The 20,092-nt window shown below is 37.4% G+C and overlaps 1 protein-coding gene across 6 annotated transcripts in view; it reads left to right on the forward strand.

The window, feature by feature from the left end:
* CDIN1 (CDAN1 interacting nuclease 1) overlaps positions 1 to 20,092 on the forward strand; it is a 337,401-nt gene that overhangs the window by 149,437 nt on the left and 167,872 nt on the right. For all 6 annotated transcript variants that reach the window (XM_020993328.2, XM_078151316.1, XM_020993007.2 and 3 more), the window contains 2 exons: positions 11,062 to 11,127; positions 11,875 to 11,980. In XM_020993328.2, coding sequence (XP_020848987.1) covers positions 11,062 to 11,127; positions 11,875 to 11,980 — 172 coding nt within the window. The remainder of the gene's footprint in view (positions 1 to 11,061; positions 11,128 to 11,874; positions 11,981 to 20,092) is intronic.

Here is a 20,092-nt window from a genome sequence, read left to right on the forward strand (position 1 = left end):
TGGACTCTTCTAAAACTATGTCAACCTTGTGTAAGTTTCACTAGATCTTAACCAGCAGAAAAGACTTTGACATGGAGTAAGGGTTGGTTCACTGTTCATGATACAACAATACAGTGGGAATGGGGCAAGAGTCTTGTCTAGAGGGTGAGCCCTAATTAGCACTGTGGGGTTTGTCAATTCAATTCAGGATACCCGGGGCTTGGGCCTATTTTCTCATCTGCAAAATGAGGTTAAACTAGATGATCTCAAAGTTCCCTTTCTCTTCAAAAATTCGCCTTACTGATTATGCAAATCTAAGTTTTGCACAAAGAGCTGTGAAGTCTACTTTTAGGAAGTGTGGAGGTGGAAAGGCATGGCCAGTCCAAAATGCTTCTAGGATTAAACATTAAAATGGTTTCAGAGAGAATAACAAAGAAATAACTCTAGAATAGAAAAAAAAGATGCATTGTAATTCATGAAAGAGGGTAATCTTCCATTTTCATAAATATACAGTGTTGACTGTTTTCCATACATTATAAATCATCTATATACCATTTTACAGGTATTACTTTGATAAAATTCTAGATAAACATTTTCAGATTTAATTTTCATCTTCATTACTTTCGTTTAATTTGCCACTGTGAACTGAAACTTGGTGTAATCTTTTACCACAAGGAAGACTTTCTTTCTTAAACTGAAGTCTTTTTAAATAGCCGAAACAACACCACCACCTCCAAAAAAAATCCAAACCACTGCCTTGTCAATTGTTGTGTCCTTCTGGAAGTTCTAAGTAGATGTTAACTTACTTCAGATGTGTTTTGTCCTCATGACTCAAAATCAACCCTATACTTAAAAAAAAGAAAGAAAGAAATTGTGTAATTGGTATGTAATTGGTTTGGGTATTTTGGGTATTTGGGAAAGAGGGGGGTAGGTAATTAAAAAGCCAAAGGAATTAAAGTTTCAAAATGTTCTTTACACACGAGCAATTTCTGTTTTTTCCCCATCCAAAGGTAGTCATGAGGTTTTAAAAATAAGCTAAGACCTTTATTGTATTTAAAAATTAAACATCAGTTGTGTCTGTGAATAAAGCTATATTGATTTTGGTTAAACTGGAGAGAGAATCATTGAAACACATGGATGGAAATGACCTTGAAAGATTATCTAGTCCATTCCATTGCCTACAGGCAAGTGTCACCTAAACAATTTCAAACAGATGGCTATCCACCGAGATTGTCCCCAAAGATCTTTAGGGAAGCTCCACTGGGGTGTTTGAATTTTTATTTTTCCTTATTTTTGAAAGTCTTACACAAGAATTTACCATAATTAAGAAAGACAGCATATCCCACCCCTTCCACTAACTAGCTCTGTGACCTTGGGCAAATCACTTAACTTCTCTGCACCTCAGTTTCCTCAGTGCTAACACAGAGTAGAATTAGATAATCCCTTAGGTCTCTTCTAGCTCTAAAAGTCTGCTATTAAATGAACATTCAGGAAGAGAACATTATTTATTTGCACATGGTGAACGCCAAGTATTATTGAATTGGATTGAATTTGTTCCATTTTAAGGTAGAATGTTTTATACGCTTTAATTGAGTAGATAACAGTTGAAAAGTATAGTAAACCTAGTTTACCAGTTGTGACATAGAAAGGGAGGACCCTTCTCTTCCAAATAAGTAATATGCTCTGAATTAGGCACCCATAGATGAAACTGGAAACCTCCCTCCTATTATTGTCATGAAAATGACTTTGACACACCCATGTTATCTTTTATCCCTTCTCAGTTAACATCCATAGGGTAAAGAAACCTTTACTCTTTTTTTTTCTCCCCATCTTGTCCCTCCACCCACCCCAAGATGAAGGGCATTCTGAATACCCCTTCCCCTAATCTGCTCTCCCTTCTATCTCCCATCACCTTCCTCTTCTATTTTCTTGTAGGGCAGGATAGATTTCTGTACCCTATTGCCTGTATGTCTTATTTCCCAGTTGCACGTGAAAACAATTTTTAACATTTGTTTTTAAAACTTTGGGTTCCAAATATTCTCCCTTCTTCCCTCCTCACCCACCCTCACTGAGAAGGCAAGCAACTTAATATTGGTTATACACGTGGAGTCATAAAAAACACTTCCATAGTAGTCATGTTGTGAAAAACTAAGTATATTTCTCTTAATCCTATTCCACTCCCCATTTATTCTATTCTCTCTTTTGACCCTGTCCCTCCTTAGAAGTGTTTGCTTCTGATTACCACCTCCTCCAGTCTGCCCTCCTCCCTATCATCCCCCTGCTCTCTTATCCCATTCACCCCTATTTCCCCCCCTAGGGTGAGATAGATTTCCATACCCAATTGAGTATGTATGTTATTCCCTCCTTAAGCCAAATCCAATGAGAATAAGATTCCCTCATTTCCTGTCACCTTCCCCTGCTTCCCCTCCACTGTAAAAGCCTTTTCTTATCTGTTTTATGTGAAATAATTTACTTCATTCTACCTCTCCCTTTTTCCTTTTCCCAGTATAATCCTCTCTTACCCCTTAATTTTATTCTTCAGATATCATCTTCAGCTCGCCCTGTGCCCTCTATCAATCTGTCTATATATGTATATATAGATATATGTGTATATATACATATAATTTTTTTCCCTCCAACTACTCTAATACTGAGAAAGGTCTGAGTTACAAATATCATCTTTCCATGTACAAATGTAAGCAGTTCAACTTTAATAAGTCCCTTATGACTTCTCTTTCCTGTTTACCTCTTCATGCTTCTCTTGAGTCTTGTACTTGAAAGTCGAATTTCCTATTCAGTTCTGGTCTTTTCATCAAGAATACTTGAAAGTCCTCTATTACACTGAATGGCCATTTTCCCCCCTGAAGGATTATGCTCAGTTTTGCTGGGTAGGTGATTCTTGGCTGTAATCCTATCTCCTCTGATCTCCAGAATGTCATATTCCAAGCCCTCTGGTCCCTTAATGTAGAAGCTGCTAAATCTTGTGTTATCCTGATTCTGTTTCCACAATGCTGGAATTGTTTCTTTCTGGCTGCTTACAATATTTTCTCCTTGACCTGAGGACTCTGGAATTTGGCTACAATATTCCTAGGTGTTTTCCTTTGGGGATCTCTTTCAGGAAGTGATTGGTAGAATCTTTCAATTTCTATTTTACCCTCTGGTTCTAGAATATCAGGGCAGTTTTCTTTGATAATTTCTTGAAAGATGATGTCTAGGCTCTTTTTTTGATAATGGCTTTCAGATAGTCCAATGATTTTTAAGTTACCTCTCTTGGATCTATTTTCTAGGTCAGTTTTTTTTTCCAATGAGATATTTTACATTGTCTTCTATTTTTTCACTCTTTTGGTTTTGTTTTACAATGTCTTGATTTCTCAAAGTCACTAACTTTCATTTCCTCCATTCTAATTTTTAAGGAAGTATTTTCTTCAATGAGCTTTTGGCTTTCCTTTTCCATTTGGCCAATTCTACTTTTTAAGGCATTGTTCTCCTCATTGGCTTTTTGGACCTCTTTTGCCATTTGGTTTAGGTTATTTTCTTCAGTATTTTTTGGGGTCTCCTTTAGCAAGCTGTTGACTTGTTTTTGATGATTTTCTTGCATCACTCTCATTTCTCTTCCTAGTTTTTCATCTACTTCTCTTACTTGCTTCTCAAAATCCTTGCTGAGCTCTTCCAACACCTGGGCCCCTTCCTGTTTTTCTTGGAGGCTTTGGATGTAGGAGTTTTGACTTTGTTGTCTTCTTCTGGTTGTATGTTTTGATCTTCTTTGTCACCCAAGAAAGATTCTATGGTCTAACTTTTTTTTTGCACAATTTGCTTATGTTCCCAGACAAATTACTTGAGTTTTAAACTCTTTTGTTAAGGTAGGGGTCTGCTTCCAGTGTCAGAATGTACTGTCCCAAGCTTTGGGGGGTTTTGTGCAGCTGTTTTCAGATATACTTCTAGGGACCTATGAATTTTCAATTCTTCCAAGGTGGTACAACCAAGGGCAAAGTGTTTACTCCTTTCCTGGCCTGTGTTCTGTTCTATGAGTGACCACTGCCTTGGAACTGTGAGGAAGATTCCCTCTCCACAGCCACTACAGCTCCACTATTCCAGCGCTCCTCCTCACCCCAGGATCACTATTCAAAATTGTGACCCAGATCCAAGCATGGGCAAAACAAGAGATTCCTGCCTCTGCACCAACAAAGAGATCTCTGCAACCCCCCTCTGATCAGCCACTCATTTCCCCCTCCAGTCTGTGGGGGGGGGAGCTCCATAAGCAGCTCCCACAGCCACCACCCTCGAGCTGCGCCAGGACTTGGGCTGGGATCGAGTTTCTCACTTACTGTGGTCCCAGACATTTCCTGCTGACTTTCTAAGCTGTCTTTGGTGTGTGTGGATTGAGAAGTCTGGAAACCACCACAACTGCCCATGATTCAGTCCCCTGAGGCCTGCCCCAGGTTCACTGAGGCCTGGTCTTTGCCTGAGCACCCATACTGAACTGTGCTTCTCTTCCAGCCTGGCATAATAAACCTTTCCAATCAACCATCCAGGTTGTTTTCACCTGGAAATTTGTTTTGCTGTCTTTTTGTGGGTTCTGCTGCTCTAGAATTTGTTTAGAGCCATTTTTTACAGGTATTTGGAGGGGTTTAGAAGAGAGCTCAAGCAAGTCACTGCTTTTATTCCACCATCTTGGCTCCACCCCCGAAACTTTTACTCTTAAGAACAATTTTCTATCAAGAAAGGGGCAGGGTTGTTTTTAGTTTGTATTTTTAGAGAGCTTCTTGGCTCTGGAGTCAGAAGACATCATTTCAAATTCTACCTCTGACAGTATCTTTGTGACTGTGGGCAAGTCACTTAACCCTAGTTTCTTTTGTTTAAAAAAGAAAAAGACTTAGGATAGCACAGCATCCTGGGAGCCAACCTATGTCATGCCAATCCTCAACGACTATCTGGCTAAGACATAGCAAAACTGGTCAATGAGTTCTCAAAACCAGAAGTATTCAAAAAATGAAAATGAAGCCTCAGAACCCAGCATATTTTACCAAATAGCAACAAACAGCCTTATCAGCCAATCTGTACCATGAGTTAACATGCTTCCAAAAAGAAGTAGTTTATTCATTAGTGTAGTTGGCACACTCTGAAGCAGAGGTTCTTAAACTTGTTTTGTGTCATGAATCCCCCCTTCCCAACCCCCACCCCAAAACACACACAGACACATCTTTGAATGTCTGGTGATGCCTATGGATCCATACATAAAATAAAACAGATAGGATCACAAAGGAAGCCAGTTATGCTAAAATACAGTTTTCACAAGCCAAGTTCGTGGATCCCAGGTTAGGAATCTGTGTTCTACATGATAACTTCTAAGATATGATTATGGTTTGTTTGTTTTTTTAAAAAAGATTACAGGAGCAGCTAGGTGGTGCAGTGGATAGAGTAATGGCCCTGGAGTCAGGAGGACCTGAGTTCTAACCTGGCCTCAGACACTCATTAGCTTTCTGACTCTGAGCATGTGTCCTAACTCCAATTACCTCCCACCACCAAAAAAAAAAAAAAATTTCATTAGCCAGTTTGGGGCTGCTAATGTGTCCACTGTAATATAGGAAAGCACAGACCAAAGAGCCAAATCACAGAGGAATTTGAGTCATAGTCAAGTCTGAACTTTAAGGGCCTAACAACAGCCTTTGAATTGTGTGCTTGAAGTATCACTATAATTTCTGGCTTTTCCAAACCCCTCCTCCCACCCCAAGCTATTTAATAAAGATTATTTAATAAAAATTAAAGTCTTGTCTCAGCCAAGATAGATATTCTCTGACCGGGTTACTCAAAAAGGTTCAAAATCCCATGATCTCAAAGATCTCTCTCCTGAGCTTTAATAGAGATTTGTTTGTTTTTTAAAATAATATTTTCCCAGTTACATGTAAAAACAATTTTAAACATTCTTTTTTAAATTTTGAGTTTCAAATTCTCTCCCTTCTTTCTCCCTCTTCTCCCTAAGACGGTAAGCAATTTGATATAGGTTATAGATGTGTAATCATGCAAAACAGATTTCCATATTAGTCATTTTGGGAAAGAAAATAGACCAAAAAAAAATCAAAAAATAAAGTGAAAAATAGTATGCTTCCATTTGCATTCAGACTCAGTTCTTTCTCTGAATGTGGATAGCATTTTTCATTGTGAGACCTTTGAAAGTGTCTTGGATCATTGTATTGCTGAGAATAGCTAAGTCATTCACAAGTGATCGTGGTATAATATCTAATAGAGGTTTTGAGAATTTCCTTGATTATAGGGAATGAAGATTGACACCTCCCCACCCATCGTCAATTTCTTCTGTAAATGAACAAGATCCCTACTTAGCTAGGGATCTTTCTTTTTGCCTTCTATTGAATCTCACCCAGCTCTTTAGCGACCTATTAAGACATTGAGTTTTTTGACTAGGATTTTTACCTCAAAGAGAAACAACCAAGAGTTTACTTTATCCTACATCCTAAATGTCAATTGCCTTTAAAGGAGCAGGACCTTGATTTTATTTTCCTTTCCCTAACGCCATTCATCATCAAAACCACAATGTGTTTTTGGTCCTCTTGGACTTAACCTCATTGAACTGAGTTTTGCCTACCTAGTTTCCCATTCTAGATGAAAAATCACTGTGTCAAATATTGAAATCAGATTGACTTGAATAAAATAACTGCAGAATTACCCTACTTGACTACTTGCCTGTTGAACACTGAATCTTTGGCTGTTATTTAGCAATAATTATAGCATTTATGCTCCAAGTGGTTTAATGCAACTTAGGGTACACGTTTTGGAGTCTTAAGTCAGTAAGTGGGTTACGTAACAGCTAAAGGTCTCTTCCAAATCATTGAATGATATGAAAAATCATATAGCCTGTGCCTCTCCCTGATGATGGTTTTTCTCATGTCCCTTTTTCATCTGTTGTTTTGCTTCTGTGCTTTGGGTGTAATGTGAGTATAATAAGGAGGAAAGAAACTGAGTCCGCATTAAACAAACTCCCACCCTGTCCCATTCACATCTTCAGTAGGCTCTTATTGGCTCTACAGATCCTAAAGCCAAAAGACTATAGATTTACAGACTGAGAACTGATCATTTATCTTTCTCCCTACAGTAGAAAGTAAATTCCTTGTATTTAGGGACTAGTTTTGGTTTTTTCTTCCATTTTGTCTTTGAATCCTTGGCACCTAATGCGGTGTTTTGCACACAATGGAGTGCTTAATAAATGCTTGTAATGGACTCTGCAAAACTTCAGGCAACTTAGAATGCCATCCAGATAGATCTGAGGAAGAGCGTTCTAAAGGACCAGTTAGTCTGAGGGTAGATTGATCTGGTTGTGTAGTATATGTACAAAAGATGATGATTGCAAATTGCTGTGTTATTGGTGCAAATGTGAACTCATTCCAAGAAGATCTTGTAGCCTAGTGGTCAGCCAAAGGCCCCAACAACATTCTAATTGAGAGGAAATTAAATTAATTTCCTGGATAAAGCATCAGTTAGAGAGCCATGTGGTTTACTGAAAAGAAGACTGGAATATGGAACCAAGTTCTCTAAGTCAGAGATGGTGCTCTTTCCCCTGCATTCCACAATATTTGCTAGCGATAGGGAACGAAATCCTTCACTGGAAATTAACTAACCAGTATGGAAGAAGGTGAACTCATTGAGAGCAAAGATCCTGACTTTTTAATTTGTACCTGAATGCTTTGTAAATAGTGGGACCTTAATAAATGTTTGTTGAATTGTCTAACAATGAGAATTCCTTCCATCTACATGATATCTCCTCCTACTTTTTAAAAAGTATAATTTAAGTGCTTTATTGGTATCACATCCACACACACACACACACACACACTCCAACCAATACATGTGTATTAGCAATAGAGGCGATATCCTTTGCCTTTCTAGAGGATGAAACCAGGGACTAAGACATCAAGTATCTTGGTTAAGGTCACATCATGAAAATGTGATGACCCAAAATAAGCTTAAAAAGTAAAATCAGCAGAGTCCTTACCCTCAGGATCAGGAGAAATACCTATGCAGAACACAGTTAAATGGAAAGGAGGAGAATACATTGAGGGAAAACACAACATTAAGAATCCAACTCAAGAATATATGAATAGTTGAACTACAAATCATATTCCTAAAGTTTTGGCTCCATGAGTAGGTTGGCCATTGAATCAGGAAAGCATCACTCAGTAAGGTAAACTTTATGAAAGAGGTGAAGATCTCAGGACATCTTTTCTTCCTCATACATGCTTCTCCCTATACTTTGATTAGGGAAGCAATAGGAGCAAAAGCATTGAACTTGGTCTCATGAGATCACAGAACCCCAAAGTAGGAAGAGGTGTTAGGGTCATCTAAGTAGTCCAACCCATATAAGAGGAAGAATTCCTTCTACAGTATCATCAATAAGTACTTGTCCAGCCTTTGCTCAAAGACTTCCAATGACCTCCTCAGGCAGCCCATTCTTCTTTTGAACATCTATAATTGTTAGGAAATCTGTTGTTACATTCAACCAAAAAGAGTATCTCCCTGGAACCTCTTCTTCTTGTTCCTACTTTTCCCCTTTGGTTTCAAGCAGAGTAAGTCTAATCTGTCTTCCTCAGGTTAATACTTCATATACTTGAAGACAATGATCATATCTCTCCTAAATCTTTTTCTCTTCAGGCTAGACATCCCATTTTCTTCAAGTGATCCTCTTGGAGCATAGCCTCTATTTGTAGCATGTTCTTAGGATAACAGAAATTTCAGGTCGCCAATCTGCCTTCAGAGTTTTCCATAATAAAGAGAGCACTGGGCTAAGAGTCAAAACAGCTGGGTTCAAATCTGAGCTCCTAGTTTTGCTGCTGAGTCTTGGTTTTGTCATTTACTGAATAATGATATTAATATTTGGCCTACCTACCTCATAGAATTGTGGTGAGGAAAGCAGTTTATAAACATTAAAAAATTAGCTACTATTGTTAGACTGCCATGTCCTTTGGACTTAGTCATGTAGTCTTAGTTTTGGGGGTTTTTTTCCCCAAATATTAGACTAGGAAAACTGAATCAAAGTCTAGATGAGAAAGGGAAGCAAGACAAGTAATGGAGTAAAAGAAAACAAGAGATTCATTGTTAAAATTCCCTAATACCCAGTCTTCTCTACATAGTGGAAACATGAAATTGCTTGCAGATGAAAGGAACCCCTAGAGGTCATCTGCCCTCCTGCCTGCAGGCAGGATTCCATCCAAACCAACCTGCCTGTGTGAGTGTCTGTCTACCTTAAAATTCTCCAGGGACGTATAGGAAGATTCCACTATCACTCCTGGTATTTTATGTTTTTCTTCCCATATTTATAGAATTTAAATGATAGGTATTTGTGTTCATGATCTTGGTTCTGTGAGTTAATTAGTTTTATATTTCCTTTTTCAAAGGATTTGGACGGGTACATTGGATTGCTTGGTCACCTTTGAAAAATTTGTTTTGTACTTCTCTCTGAAACATAATTTTTCTTTTCAAAGTACATTTTAAACATCCACAAAGTTTGATCAAATTAAGTTAGTTGAAATAAGAATTAATCTGCCTTTGCAAACATCCACCCAGCTTTTAAAACTGTTCATCATTTCCCTGGAGCTTCAGCACCAGAGCACCTGAACAGAGATGATTTCATGATTTCCCTTTTCCATGAAATGTTCTAGCTCTTGTTGTCTTACTGCCATTTAGGAAAAAGAAAAAGTTTCTAAACATATTCATCTAGATTTCAGAGCTTTTTTTTTTCCTAGTAAGATTAGTTTTATTTCTGTTTCATTATCTGAAAAGTTCATTTGGCTTTTTCTTCTACTTCAAGGAGGAAAGTGCCTTAAATGCCAGCAGCCATGAGATTTGGTTTGGTTTAATGCTGTCGACTTATAACAAATTTTCACTTAAAGATCTAGTTTAAATATTGTTCTTGTCATTAAAAGGTTATTTAAGCTCAAAATGCTGACCTTTCAAGATGCACACAACAGTGTTCTAAAACAGAGTTTCTGAGCATTGGCCATGAAACCACTGTCTTAGGCTGATAAATGGATTGGAAATAAGCTACCCAACATTGGGAACGGGCCATTAATTTTAATCAAAGGTGATGCAGAAAGGCGAATGGGATGCATGACAATGTCAACAGCCCAGTAGATGTTAAGAGACCACACAGCCTTCCTTGTTACTTGGTTGGGCCATTAGTTGAGGTTGGGTGAAGACAGAAAGCCATGTCTGGAATTGAATGACCAGGTCACTCCAAAATCTAATGGAGAACTCCTCATTTCAGAAATCACATTGTAATGGCATTAGAAGTCAAGGACAGCATTTTGAAAATATTGAAGGATTTTTTTTAAAACTAAGCACTTAGCTGGTTTTCACAACTTTGTTAGCTTTCTGCATTTCCCTGTCTTGGAAAGCCTCACTTCCTTTCTAATGGATCATTGATATTTGCAAAGGATCAAGGAATTGAACGGACTTAGAACAAATCTCAAAGCATGTTTACTTTTCAAAATTAGATAATGTTAGTTGTAAAACTTTGGTAAATGCCACAAACTACAGCATGCCAAAAGAATTAAGCAGTATGATTAATACTCTACTCTGATTCTTTCCTCATCAACCTTTCTTCAACTTCATAGTTTTAATTCAAAGCAAAACTTGTTAAAAAAAATCATGAAAGCCTTTAATTCAAAACTTTAAAAGACAACTATGTTATACCTTGTTAAGAGCTATTAATATTAGCTTGTTAAGCATTATTAGCAAGCTCCATGATGGGGGAGAAAGCTACCTCTTTCAATCAGCAAATATATTTCTTTATTTTGAGTATTTTCAGTTACAAAAAAGTGCTGTATGACAGCTTGAATTAATGATGTTTATAATGAAGACATAAAAATGCAAAGGCGACAAAAGAAGCATTTTTATATCCATGCTTCATGTTTCCTAAGAAGATTCATTTAATCTGACATAGTATTGCACACGTAAGAAGGATATGTATGACTGCATTAGTAATTTTTGCATCTTTTAAAAAAGAAAAGTAATTATTTTGCCGTCTTGTTAATGGAATAATGTTATAAATAATAGTATTTGTTCTCACCATAGATGAAGATCAACTCCGTGCAAAGGGTTATGACAAAACACCGGACTTTATTCTAGAAGTGCCAGTCGGTAAGTCCTAAAAGTTGCTTGTATATCTCAATGGTGGAAGAAAGAAAGCTTTTATTTTCATAAAATTATGGTTTTTTTGTTAATATTAACAAATGTTGAGAGACAAAAAATGACAGCATAACATTTTCAAAACTCTGCACGTATATTTTGTGGAGCAAAAAAGTCCCTTGTAAATAAGGAAAGAGCATTGGATTTGGAGTCAGAGGTGAATTTGAAACCTGACTCTGACACTTATTAGCTTTGTGGCCTTGGTCAAATCACTCCATCTTAGTGGGCTTTGACGCCTTTACCTCCAAAGGGGGGAGGTTGGGATACATGACCTCTCAGGTGCTTTATAGCTCTAAGTCTGTGATCCTATGAAATTTTGAGTCAAATCAAGTAATTTTAAAAATATTAACTTTCTAAAATGTGGTCTCATTTAAAAATTGGCCATATTTTGGTCTGCTATATATGTTTACCGTTCAAGTAATAAAGACAGACTTTAAAAATGATCCATGTTAGAAGGGTTTTTGAAGCACAGAAAAAAAAATTAAAAGTAAAATAGAGGTAATTGTGTCATAAATATCCTTTGAAATGTTTTTGTACAAAATTTTTTTGTAAGCACATTTACAGACCATGCGTTGGTCACATCACTAGTATAAATTAGCTAGTGCTCCATTAACTCAAAACATTTGGAAAACTATGCAGAGCTAAGAATTTCAAATATCCCATTCACTTCACTTATATTAGTAATGCTTTGTCCCTTAGCTCTAGAAGGGCACATAATTCACTGGATTGAAAGCAAAGCCTCATTTGGTGATGAATGTAGCCACCAGGCCTACCTGCACGACCAATTCTGGAGCTACTGGAACAGGTACGGTTCCATTATTTTTCTTTTAAGATGAACGATAGCTGAAATCTCATTAGAAATATAATATTTTGTTTAGCTGGTAAGAAATGCTGGTAGCTTTTGTTTGGAGTAAATATAGGGTCTTGATTAATGTATTCATTTCAGATCATTTAAATTTCTCTGCCTTCATAATGTTGCTGCATTTTTTTTAAAAAAGGAAAATCTCTGCTTTATGACAGTCAGTTCATACCATTTTCTAAAATGTATAATACTAATGTCATTTAAAATGTAGAAAATCCAATGAGATGTGTATTTTGATGCTCTCTTTGAATTCCTCTCATTTTGCATTGAAATCATAATTTACTGTCGACTAGACCAAAAGAAAGGACTTTAGCCTAGACTCTTTGGGTGAAGATATCCTACGCTGGAAAACAAAATCCTCTCCAACTCAATGTTGCTAAACTCTTTAAAAGATTCCCTTGGTTAGTATGAGGGTGATATTAGTGACTTCTATGTTGTTTTTATTTTCTGTCCTACAAATAGGTTTTGGGGCTAAGAGAAGGGACATCAGGCAATAGTCTTCTAAGGTTCATTGTGCCATTAAGTCCCTAGCCAAGTATGAATGAGTAAAATATTAATTTGGAGGGAAAGGAGGGAAAGTGCAGATATTTAAAAGGACAAGATCAGATCATGTGTGGGCAATAGTAACGGCCTGAGAAAATGGGACTTAGATGACAGAATTTGGCATGGCATTTGTGACATCTCTACAAAAGGCCAGCAGACCTCTCCCTCCCTTGCAGCTGTGCTGAACTGAGCCCACTTTTTGCCATGGTAACAATGATCATGACAAAAAGCTGCATATAATGGCTTTCTTGATTTTCTTGTGTAATTGTGCGTGGCATCCAAGCTTTACTCTAAGGGGATGGAGTAGGAAAGTGCAAAATGTTTTAGAAATCATTGCTGCTTCAGCATTTTCAGAGTTTTCTTCAGATACTGTTCGAAACTAGCAAACTGGGGGATTTAATTTGAAATTATAAACACTTTTCTAATCAGTAAGGGAAGTGTAAATAAAGGATCATTTTGAAAGTTTGAGAAAGGAATGATAAGAAGTTCATATTGCCAAAGTTTGAGAAACCTTAGCAAACTGACAGACTCAGTTTTTTGTTCACTTGGGGATATTTTTCTCTTTTACATTCTGAACAAACTTTAAGATGGCAACAACAATAATAAGCCCTCTATCCCAAGTAATACAGCATATGTAAATGTTTGGGAAAACAACCCTTAGCCCTTAGTACAGAAGTACTAAAAAGTAGCCCAGGTGGTATCATTTAATGGAAGTGGATGACTGGGTTTAAGTCTTTTATTTAAGTCATTTTTGACCTTTGTGATCTTGGGTAAGTTGCTTAACTTCTTCAAGTCTCAATTTTTTCATCTGTAAAAATGAAAGAGTTGGACTAGATAACCTCTAAGATCCCTTGAAACTCTATACCTATCTTATGTTTATTTATGCACGTTGACAAAAGGGAACCCTGCCATGCTCAAGCAGCAGATGCAAAATTGTTTTGGGTTTTAGGATACTTTGCAGCCTATTACCTTTTCTGTTCAAATTATGTTTTGCTTAGGATCAAATTTGTTGTTGCCTCTAGGGTCAAATAAAGTCTTCTCTTTTGCATTTAGCATCTTTCAACTTGACTTCATCCTACCTTTCAAGTCTTCTTTCAGTTTACAGTTCTCTGTGCACTGTGTGGTCTGTAGGCCCTCATGTACTACACTCCATTTCCTGATTATGCACCTTTTCACTAGCTACCTGGAATGCTCTTCCTCTTCACCTCATCTCACCTTCACCTCTTGGTTTCTCTGACTTCACTCAAGAACTGAGGTTCATATCCCACCTTCTACAGAAGGCCTTTCCTAGTCTCTCCATCTACTCTGTATACATCCTTTGTGTATATGTATATATATGTCTGTTGTATTAGAAGGGCCCCAAAGAGTCAGGCATGACCGAAATGATTGAACAACAACAAAAACAGAAGGAAGCAGTGGAAAGCAAATACAACTCAAAGAAATCTTGCCAAAATATCCAATTAAACAAAGTCATCTCAAGTACATTCAAGTCTGAAAATAGGTAGAGGGCTACAGATATAACAAAAATGGAAAAGATTTGCATTTCAACAAATTTTCCTCTGTGAAAGATAGTGGGAGCCAGTGCACTTGGACCCTTACATCACAGTCCCTGAGGGGCCTATAGAGGAGGTGGAATGACATTAATGGCAACAAAGATATGAAAATCAGCTGAATTGAACCAAGAATATATAAAGAAGATCCATTGAGAGATTAATATGAAGTATCTGAAGGAGAGGAAGATAACAAAGATATGCCAAAAAAAAAAATCTCAGAACTTACTAACACCAGAAAAAAAAAATCCAAGAGAACATCCGTAGCTAGAGACCTTTGATTACTCTTCCATCTATATAAAACTCCATGAGAATCATATATATGCATATATATATACATATATATACATACATACATATATATATATATATATATATATATATATATACATATATATTTGAAAGGGACAAGCAGGCTTTCACAAGCAATACTCAACATTGGACCACATCTTTATCACCTCACAATTAAGTGAATGTTGTAAAGAATAGACTATCTAATTTTGCTTATTGGTTGAACAAGCATTCGACTCAGGAAAACAAAACACTGCTTACAGATTCTTTGACAGCAAGTTGTCTCCTGTCCATACATCAAGATCATTCAATATTTCTTAAAAGATGTAACAACAGAAACAACTTTGTTCAATGACCCTCTGATAATAAACATCAGGCAAAGCATAATTGTGTACCAAAGGTGTTCACCACTGTGATAGATGAGATCTAATGTAGAGTCCTGCTTGAGGAGGAATTCTCTATGGATGGTGACATCCTCCATATTCTCTTGCTCATAGATGACATTGTGTTGATTGTGTAAAGTCTTAAGATATTACAAAACCTCTTAAAGAGATCAGTAACCTCATAAAGAAGTTTGACCTTTCCATCCACAAAAGATGACTTTCTTAGAAAAGATCCATAATCACTTAGGAATTTGGACTTTCTAACCCCACAGGATGATCAAGTGCCTGGCACACAGTAAGTGCTCAATAAATGCTTTTTTGACTAATTCTTGCACAGATTTCAATGTGCATTTGGATTGACACCCTATAATCAATAGTATGCAAATTTAGGACAGACTTGTATAGATGAATAATGATCAGGGCCTGGAGTTGAGTAGGATGAGAGCAGGCTGGATTGCTTTCAGAAAATTTTAAAGCACTTTTCCTGACCCCAAGTTTCCCATGGAAGCAAAGACTCCTTTCTTTAGGACTACTATTTTGCTGGTGTTGCTATATGGAAGCAAAACACAGAATACCACTGCTTCCAAAACTTAAAGATGAACATCACACAGAGGACATTGGAGAATTGCATGATGGTTTAAAAAGGTGTGACATATGGAGGAACTCTAAAGAACAGGAATAAGGAATTGTATGACAGAAAAAGAAGATGGACAGGACATATGGCAAGAGTAAAGGGATCACAGATGGACAGCTGATGCTCCACTGGTGTCATTATTTTTGGGGAGTGGGGGGATGGTGTTGGGAGAAAGTAAAGAAGGCTACTGCATATTGGATATACCTAATGTGGTGAACTTTTGGGAGTGCATGGTTAAGAATTGCAAGGAATGAGCATGGATTGATTCTGATCTGCATTATTGTGGGGAACTTCTGAATAGATGAAATCACAGATCCATTTAAGTATCTAAATATCAAATATTCTCCTGCTTATCCTTCCAAGAAAGCTTAAAACCATCTCAAGGGATCATGATATCACTAAGGATTTCAGCTTCTGCCCTTCATCTTTCCAGTATTCCTAAGAAGAGAATCTTTTTTTTCCCCTTAAAATAGTCCAGTTGGCTCTCAAGAACCCACCTTCTCATATGAAAGAGCAGGGTCCTTATTAAGTGGGGTGACATAATGGGGGGGACCTCTAATCTGAGTCATAAGGTCTGTGTTTGAATCCTTACCCCTATATTCATAGGTTCTGTGACTCTAGAGAAGTTACTTAATCTCGGTGCCCTAATTTCCTTGTCTGGAAAATGGAAGTGAAGATATTGGTAAAACTGAGGAGGCATGAAATTTATGCCCACACTCCCATCACACCAGCCGTTACTATTGTGAACAAGCAAACTGTGTACAGATGAAATGATTTGGGTAAACTTTGCCCCAAGGTGATCTGGGACCCAACTTTGGGCCCTTTTAGATAAGGAGGATATAAAGTTATCTCTGATCCTCTGGGCTGGGAACTCTAAAGACCCTAGGGGAGCCTCTTTGCCAACTGCTTTTAACCTCCTTGCCAGGAGATTTTATCTTCTTGAATTACTTTTAACCACCATGGGATCTACTACCTGGGCGTATGGGAATGTGTTGTTAGTGAAAGGACTGTTTGTTTAGACCCTCAGATGATTGAGTGATTCATTGAACCAAGTGGGGAACCTTGAGCAGTATTAGCATTAACACTTGCGATACCCACCTCACAAGAAGATTACACAGCAGCAAGTCAGATTTTTGTTGTTGTTGTTGTTGTTGTTAAGGTCAAATTGTTTTCTCTAAAAGTAAAACTCTGAAGCCCAGGGAAATGTGATCTGTTTTTTGTTTTTTGTTTTTTGTTTTGTTTTGTTTTTTCAGAAAGATACTTTATAAGGAACTTTGCAGTTACATAGACCTTTTATGAGATGAGATTCAACTGTATTTTTATAAGGAACTTTAAAAGAATATGATTGATAATCATATTGACAAAATGCATTAAAGAATAAAATGGTTTTGTTTCTGGATGATTAATATTTCATGGTCTTTGTATTATCACTAACTATCCCAAAGATTCAGCCAGGTCTTTGAAATTTGGCCCAATATGCCTAGAAAAACCTATACATAGACTATATTATAGCATCATTAGTGGGAACAGGAAACAAGCAGACGGGACTCCATTCACAAGGGTTAGGGTTTGGGAGGAGATATACACCAGCAAATTTATGGACCCCTGGAAAGATGAAGGACTGAGCTAATTTAGCCAGGTTTTTGAACCATTGGCTCCAACTAGTCTGCTCTCCTAGAGGCAATGGCAAAGCTAATACCTTCTGCCACAAGAATTGATTCAAATTCATTTCTTACCTCTAAGTATTTTTAAAGATCTGTTATTTAGCCAGCCAGGCTAGAGACTGCTTTTACATGTCTGTGGTGACCTGGCAGAAGTGTTTAGAAGGCAACTCTCCCACAGCTCTTAAAGGATGGATTTTCAGATAGTGTCCAAAGTTTCTTCTGAGTCCTGATACACCCAGGAAGCCTGCAATTAAGCCCAATCACAGACTGCCAGTTATTTCAGCCTTGTTAAAACGGGGCACCAGTTTCCACACTGATCACATGTGCCTCAAGTTGGATTGTGAAGACTGAGCAATGGAAGCTCTTGCAAACCTTCAATTATAGCAGCCTTCGTACGCACTGCTGCTATATACTAACAAGTAGTCATCAGCATCAACAGAAGACAGATTGACTAATAATTAGCAAAGGCACTAGAGAGGGCTTCTGCAATGGTAAAATACAACAATTTGCTTTTCCATCACTTGCAATGGAGGTAGTTATGGGATATTGAGGCTCCATTGTCCCAAAGAATACTTGACACCATGATTAGCCCTGGTAACCTTACAATATTTGATGAGGACAAGAAAAGTGTCTTTCTGTGGCTAAAATCTTATTACAGTAATGATTCCACATAATAAGCAAGTACTATTTCTTCTGTACTTTGAATATGAATACCAAGTATTTTCCTAGGCAGTGGACTCATATTTTCTACCATTGTTAATTGTTTTTAAATCTCCTGTGTTTCAATACAAAGCAATGGACAGAAATGTCTTATCACATTTTTCAGAGTGATCTTTCCACCAGAGACATGAATGTGGAGAAAATATAAAGAGATAATGGAACAATAAAGATGATGAAATGAATTGAGGATACTTAATTAGTGATGTCTCTTCTTTCAAATAACTCTGGCTTACAGATTAACCCTTATGTGTTCAATCTGCTTTCCCCACAGAATCCTAAGAATTTTTGATGAAATTATCTTAAATTAAGACATTTGGACATAAGCAAGATCAGATTGTCCTAGACCAAGCTACTGAAGAATGTTGTGTATTCCCTAGCCCTGGAGTTCTTTAAAAATACACTAGAAATCTACCTGACCTGTGTGGCTTAGCCAGTCACTACGTAAAGTGGGGAGTCTAGCGGGGCAACTAGGTGGCGCAGTGGATAGAGCACCGGCCCTGAAGGCAGGAAGACCTGAGTTCAAATCCAGCCTCAGACCAAACACTTAACACTTACTATCTGTGTGACCCTGGGCAAGTCACTTAACCCCAATTGCCTAAAAAATAAAATTAAAAATAAAATTAAAATTAAAAAATAAAGTGAGGGCTAGATTTCATGGTATCTGGAAGACTCTTTCAGCCCCAAATAAGACTAGACTAGGAGTCAGAAGCTGTGGTTTTCATTCCAGATCTGCCACTGTTGTTCGAACTTCATTCTTAAGGAGAACCAATGACATTACAAGGGTGGTGTCTTGACTTGCTGCCACTTACTAGCTATAGTATACTGGGCAAGTGATTTAGCCTTTCAGCCTTAGTTTCTTCATTTGTAAAATAGGTATAGTGATACTTGGAATATCCAGTAGTCAGGGTTTTGTGAAGATCAAATGAGACAATTGATATAAAGTATAATAGAACCAGAAAGTATTTGATATGTGCTTATATGCACACATGTGGAAATGTTTATGCTGATGATAACACTCATCCGTGGTATTTGCTAGGAAGATGGGCACTGCATACCAGAAATCACAAACATGTAAACTATAAGACTTGAAAATTCATAGATCATAGTTATTGTTAATTTACAGATATTCCCTAGCTAATGCATTAATTGATTCCTTGAAGACATGACTTTAAGCAAAGTGGTATTGAGAGACACAAAATTTCATTAAGCACAGCTTAGTTGAGCACAACCAAACCCATTCAGGTAAGGAGTAGTAAGTTCCTCAGTCAGCAATGACTCTCCCCTTTGGACCTTACGAAAGCACTTAGTTTTGTATTTCTCTAATGTATTTTTATATTATTTCATATCCTACTTATCTGTGTATGTGCCTCATTCCCCTCATAGGCTATCAGGAAAATGAGAGCAGGGACTGTGTGTTATTTAACTTTCCATATCCCCTGATGGCTAGATTTATGTTTTTCACAGAATGGGAATTTAATAAATGTTTATTGAGTTGAATTGAATTGAGCTGGAGCCTCTTGGGCCAGGAGCGTAACTACTTAGCAGAGTTTGGTGATAATGTGTTTGATGACATTATTGCAGAATTATATCAGTCAGCTGATTTTGCAATAAAAAGTCATGAAATGAAACTAAATTTTGAATATGGGAAGCCTGGATTCCTGAAATAAAACTGTATTCCTTTACAAGTATTTTAAATGTTAACTCTTATTTTCAAGTACAGTATCCTGAATTTGGATTTTTAAAAAAATGCCAAGTATAGATGGGTCTCTGTAAATGGAAGGGACAGGGAAAAAGGGCCCATGATTCCATCAATATAGGGATCTCCCAAATGAGGGATCATCTACCAAAACAGATCAATACCTTCCCTGCAACTTAATAATCTTACTGAGGTACCTAGAGTGCTGAGAGATTAAGTGTCTTACCCAGGATCACACAGCCAGCATGTATCTGAGGTTGGACTTGAACCCAACTCTTCCTGACTCCAAGGCAGCTCTTCATCCATTATACTAGGCAGTCTCCTTAAATGATTTGTAATTAGTAAAATCCTAAGCACTTTATAAAGATAAGTAGGCTAAAAAATTTAAACTTGAGGCCTTTTTTATGTTATTTGCTTAGCTGATTCTTCATCATCAGCAACAACAAATACTTGTTAAGCCCCCACTCCTAGGCAGCTAGGTGAAGCAGTGACTGGAGCACTGGACCTGGAGTCAGGAAGACCTGAGTTCAAATCTAGCCTGCGACACTTACTAACTCTTTGACCCTGGGCAAGT

This window comes from Phascolarctos cinereus, unplaced genomic scaffold (assembly GCF_003287225.1).
Source record: "Phascolarctos cinereus isolate Bilbo 61053 unplaced genomic scaffold, phaCin_HiC Scaffold_3;HRSCAF=262, whole genome shotgun sequence".
Lineage (NCBI taxonomy): Eukaryota > Metazoa > Chordata > Mammalia > Diprotodontia > Phascolarctidae > Phascolarctos > Phascolarctos cinereus.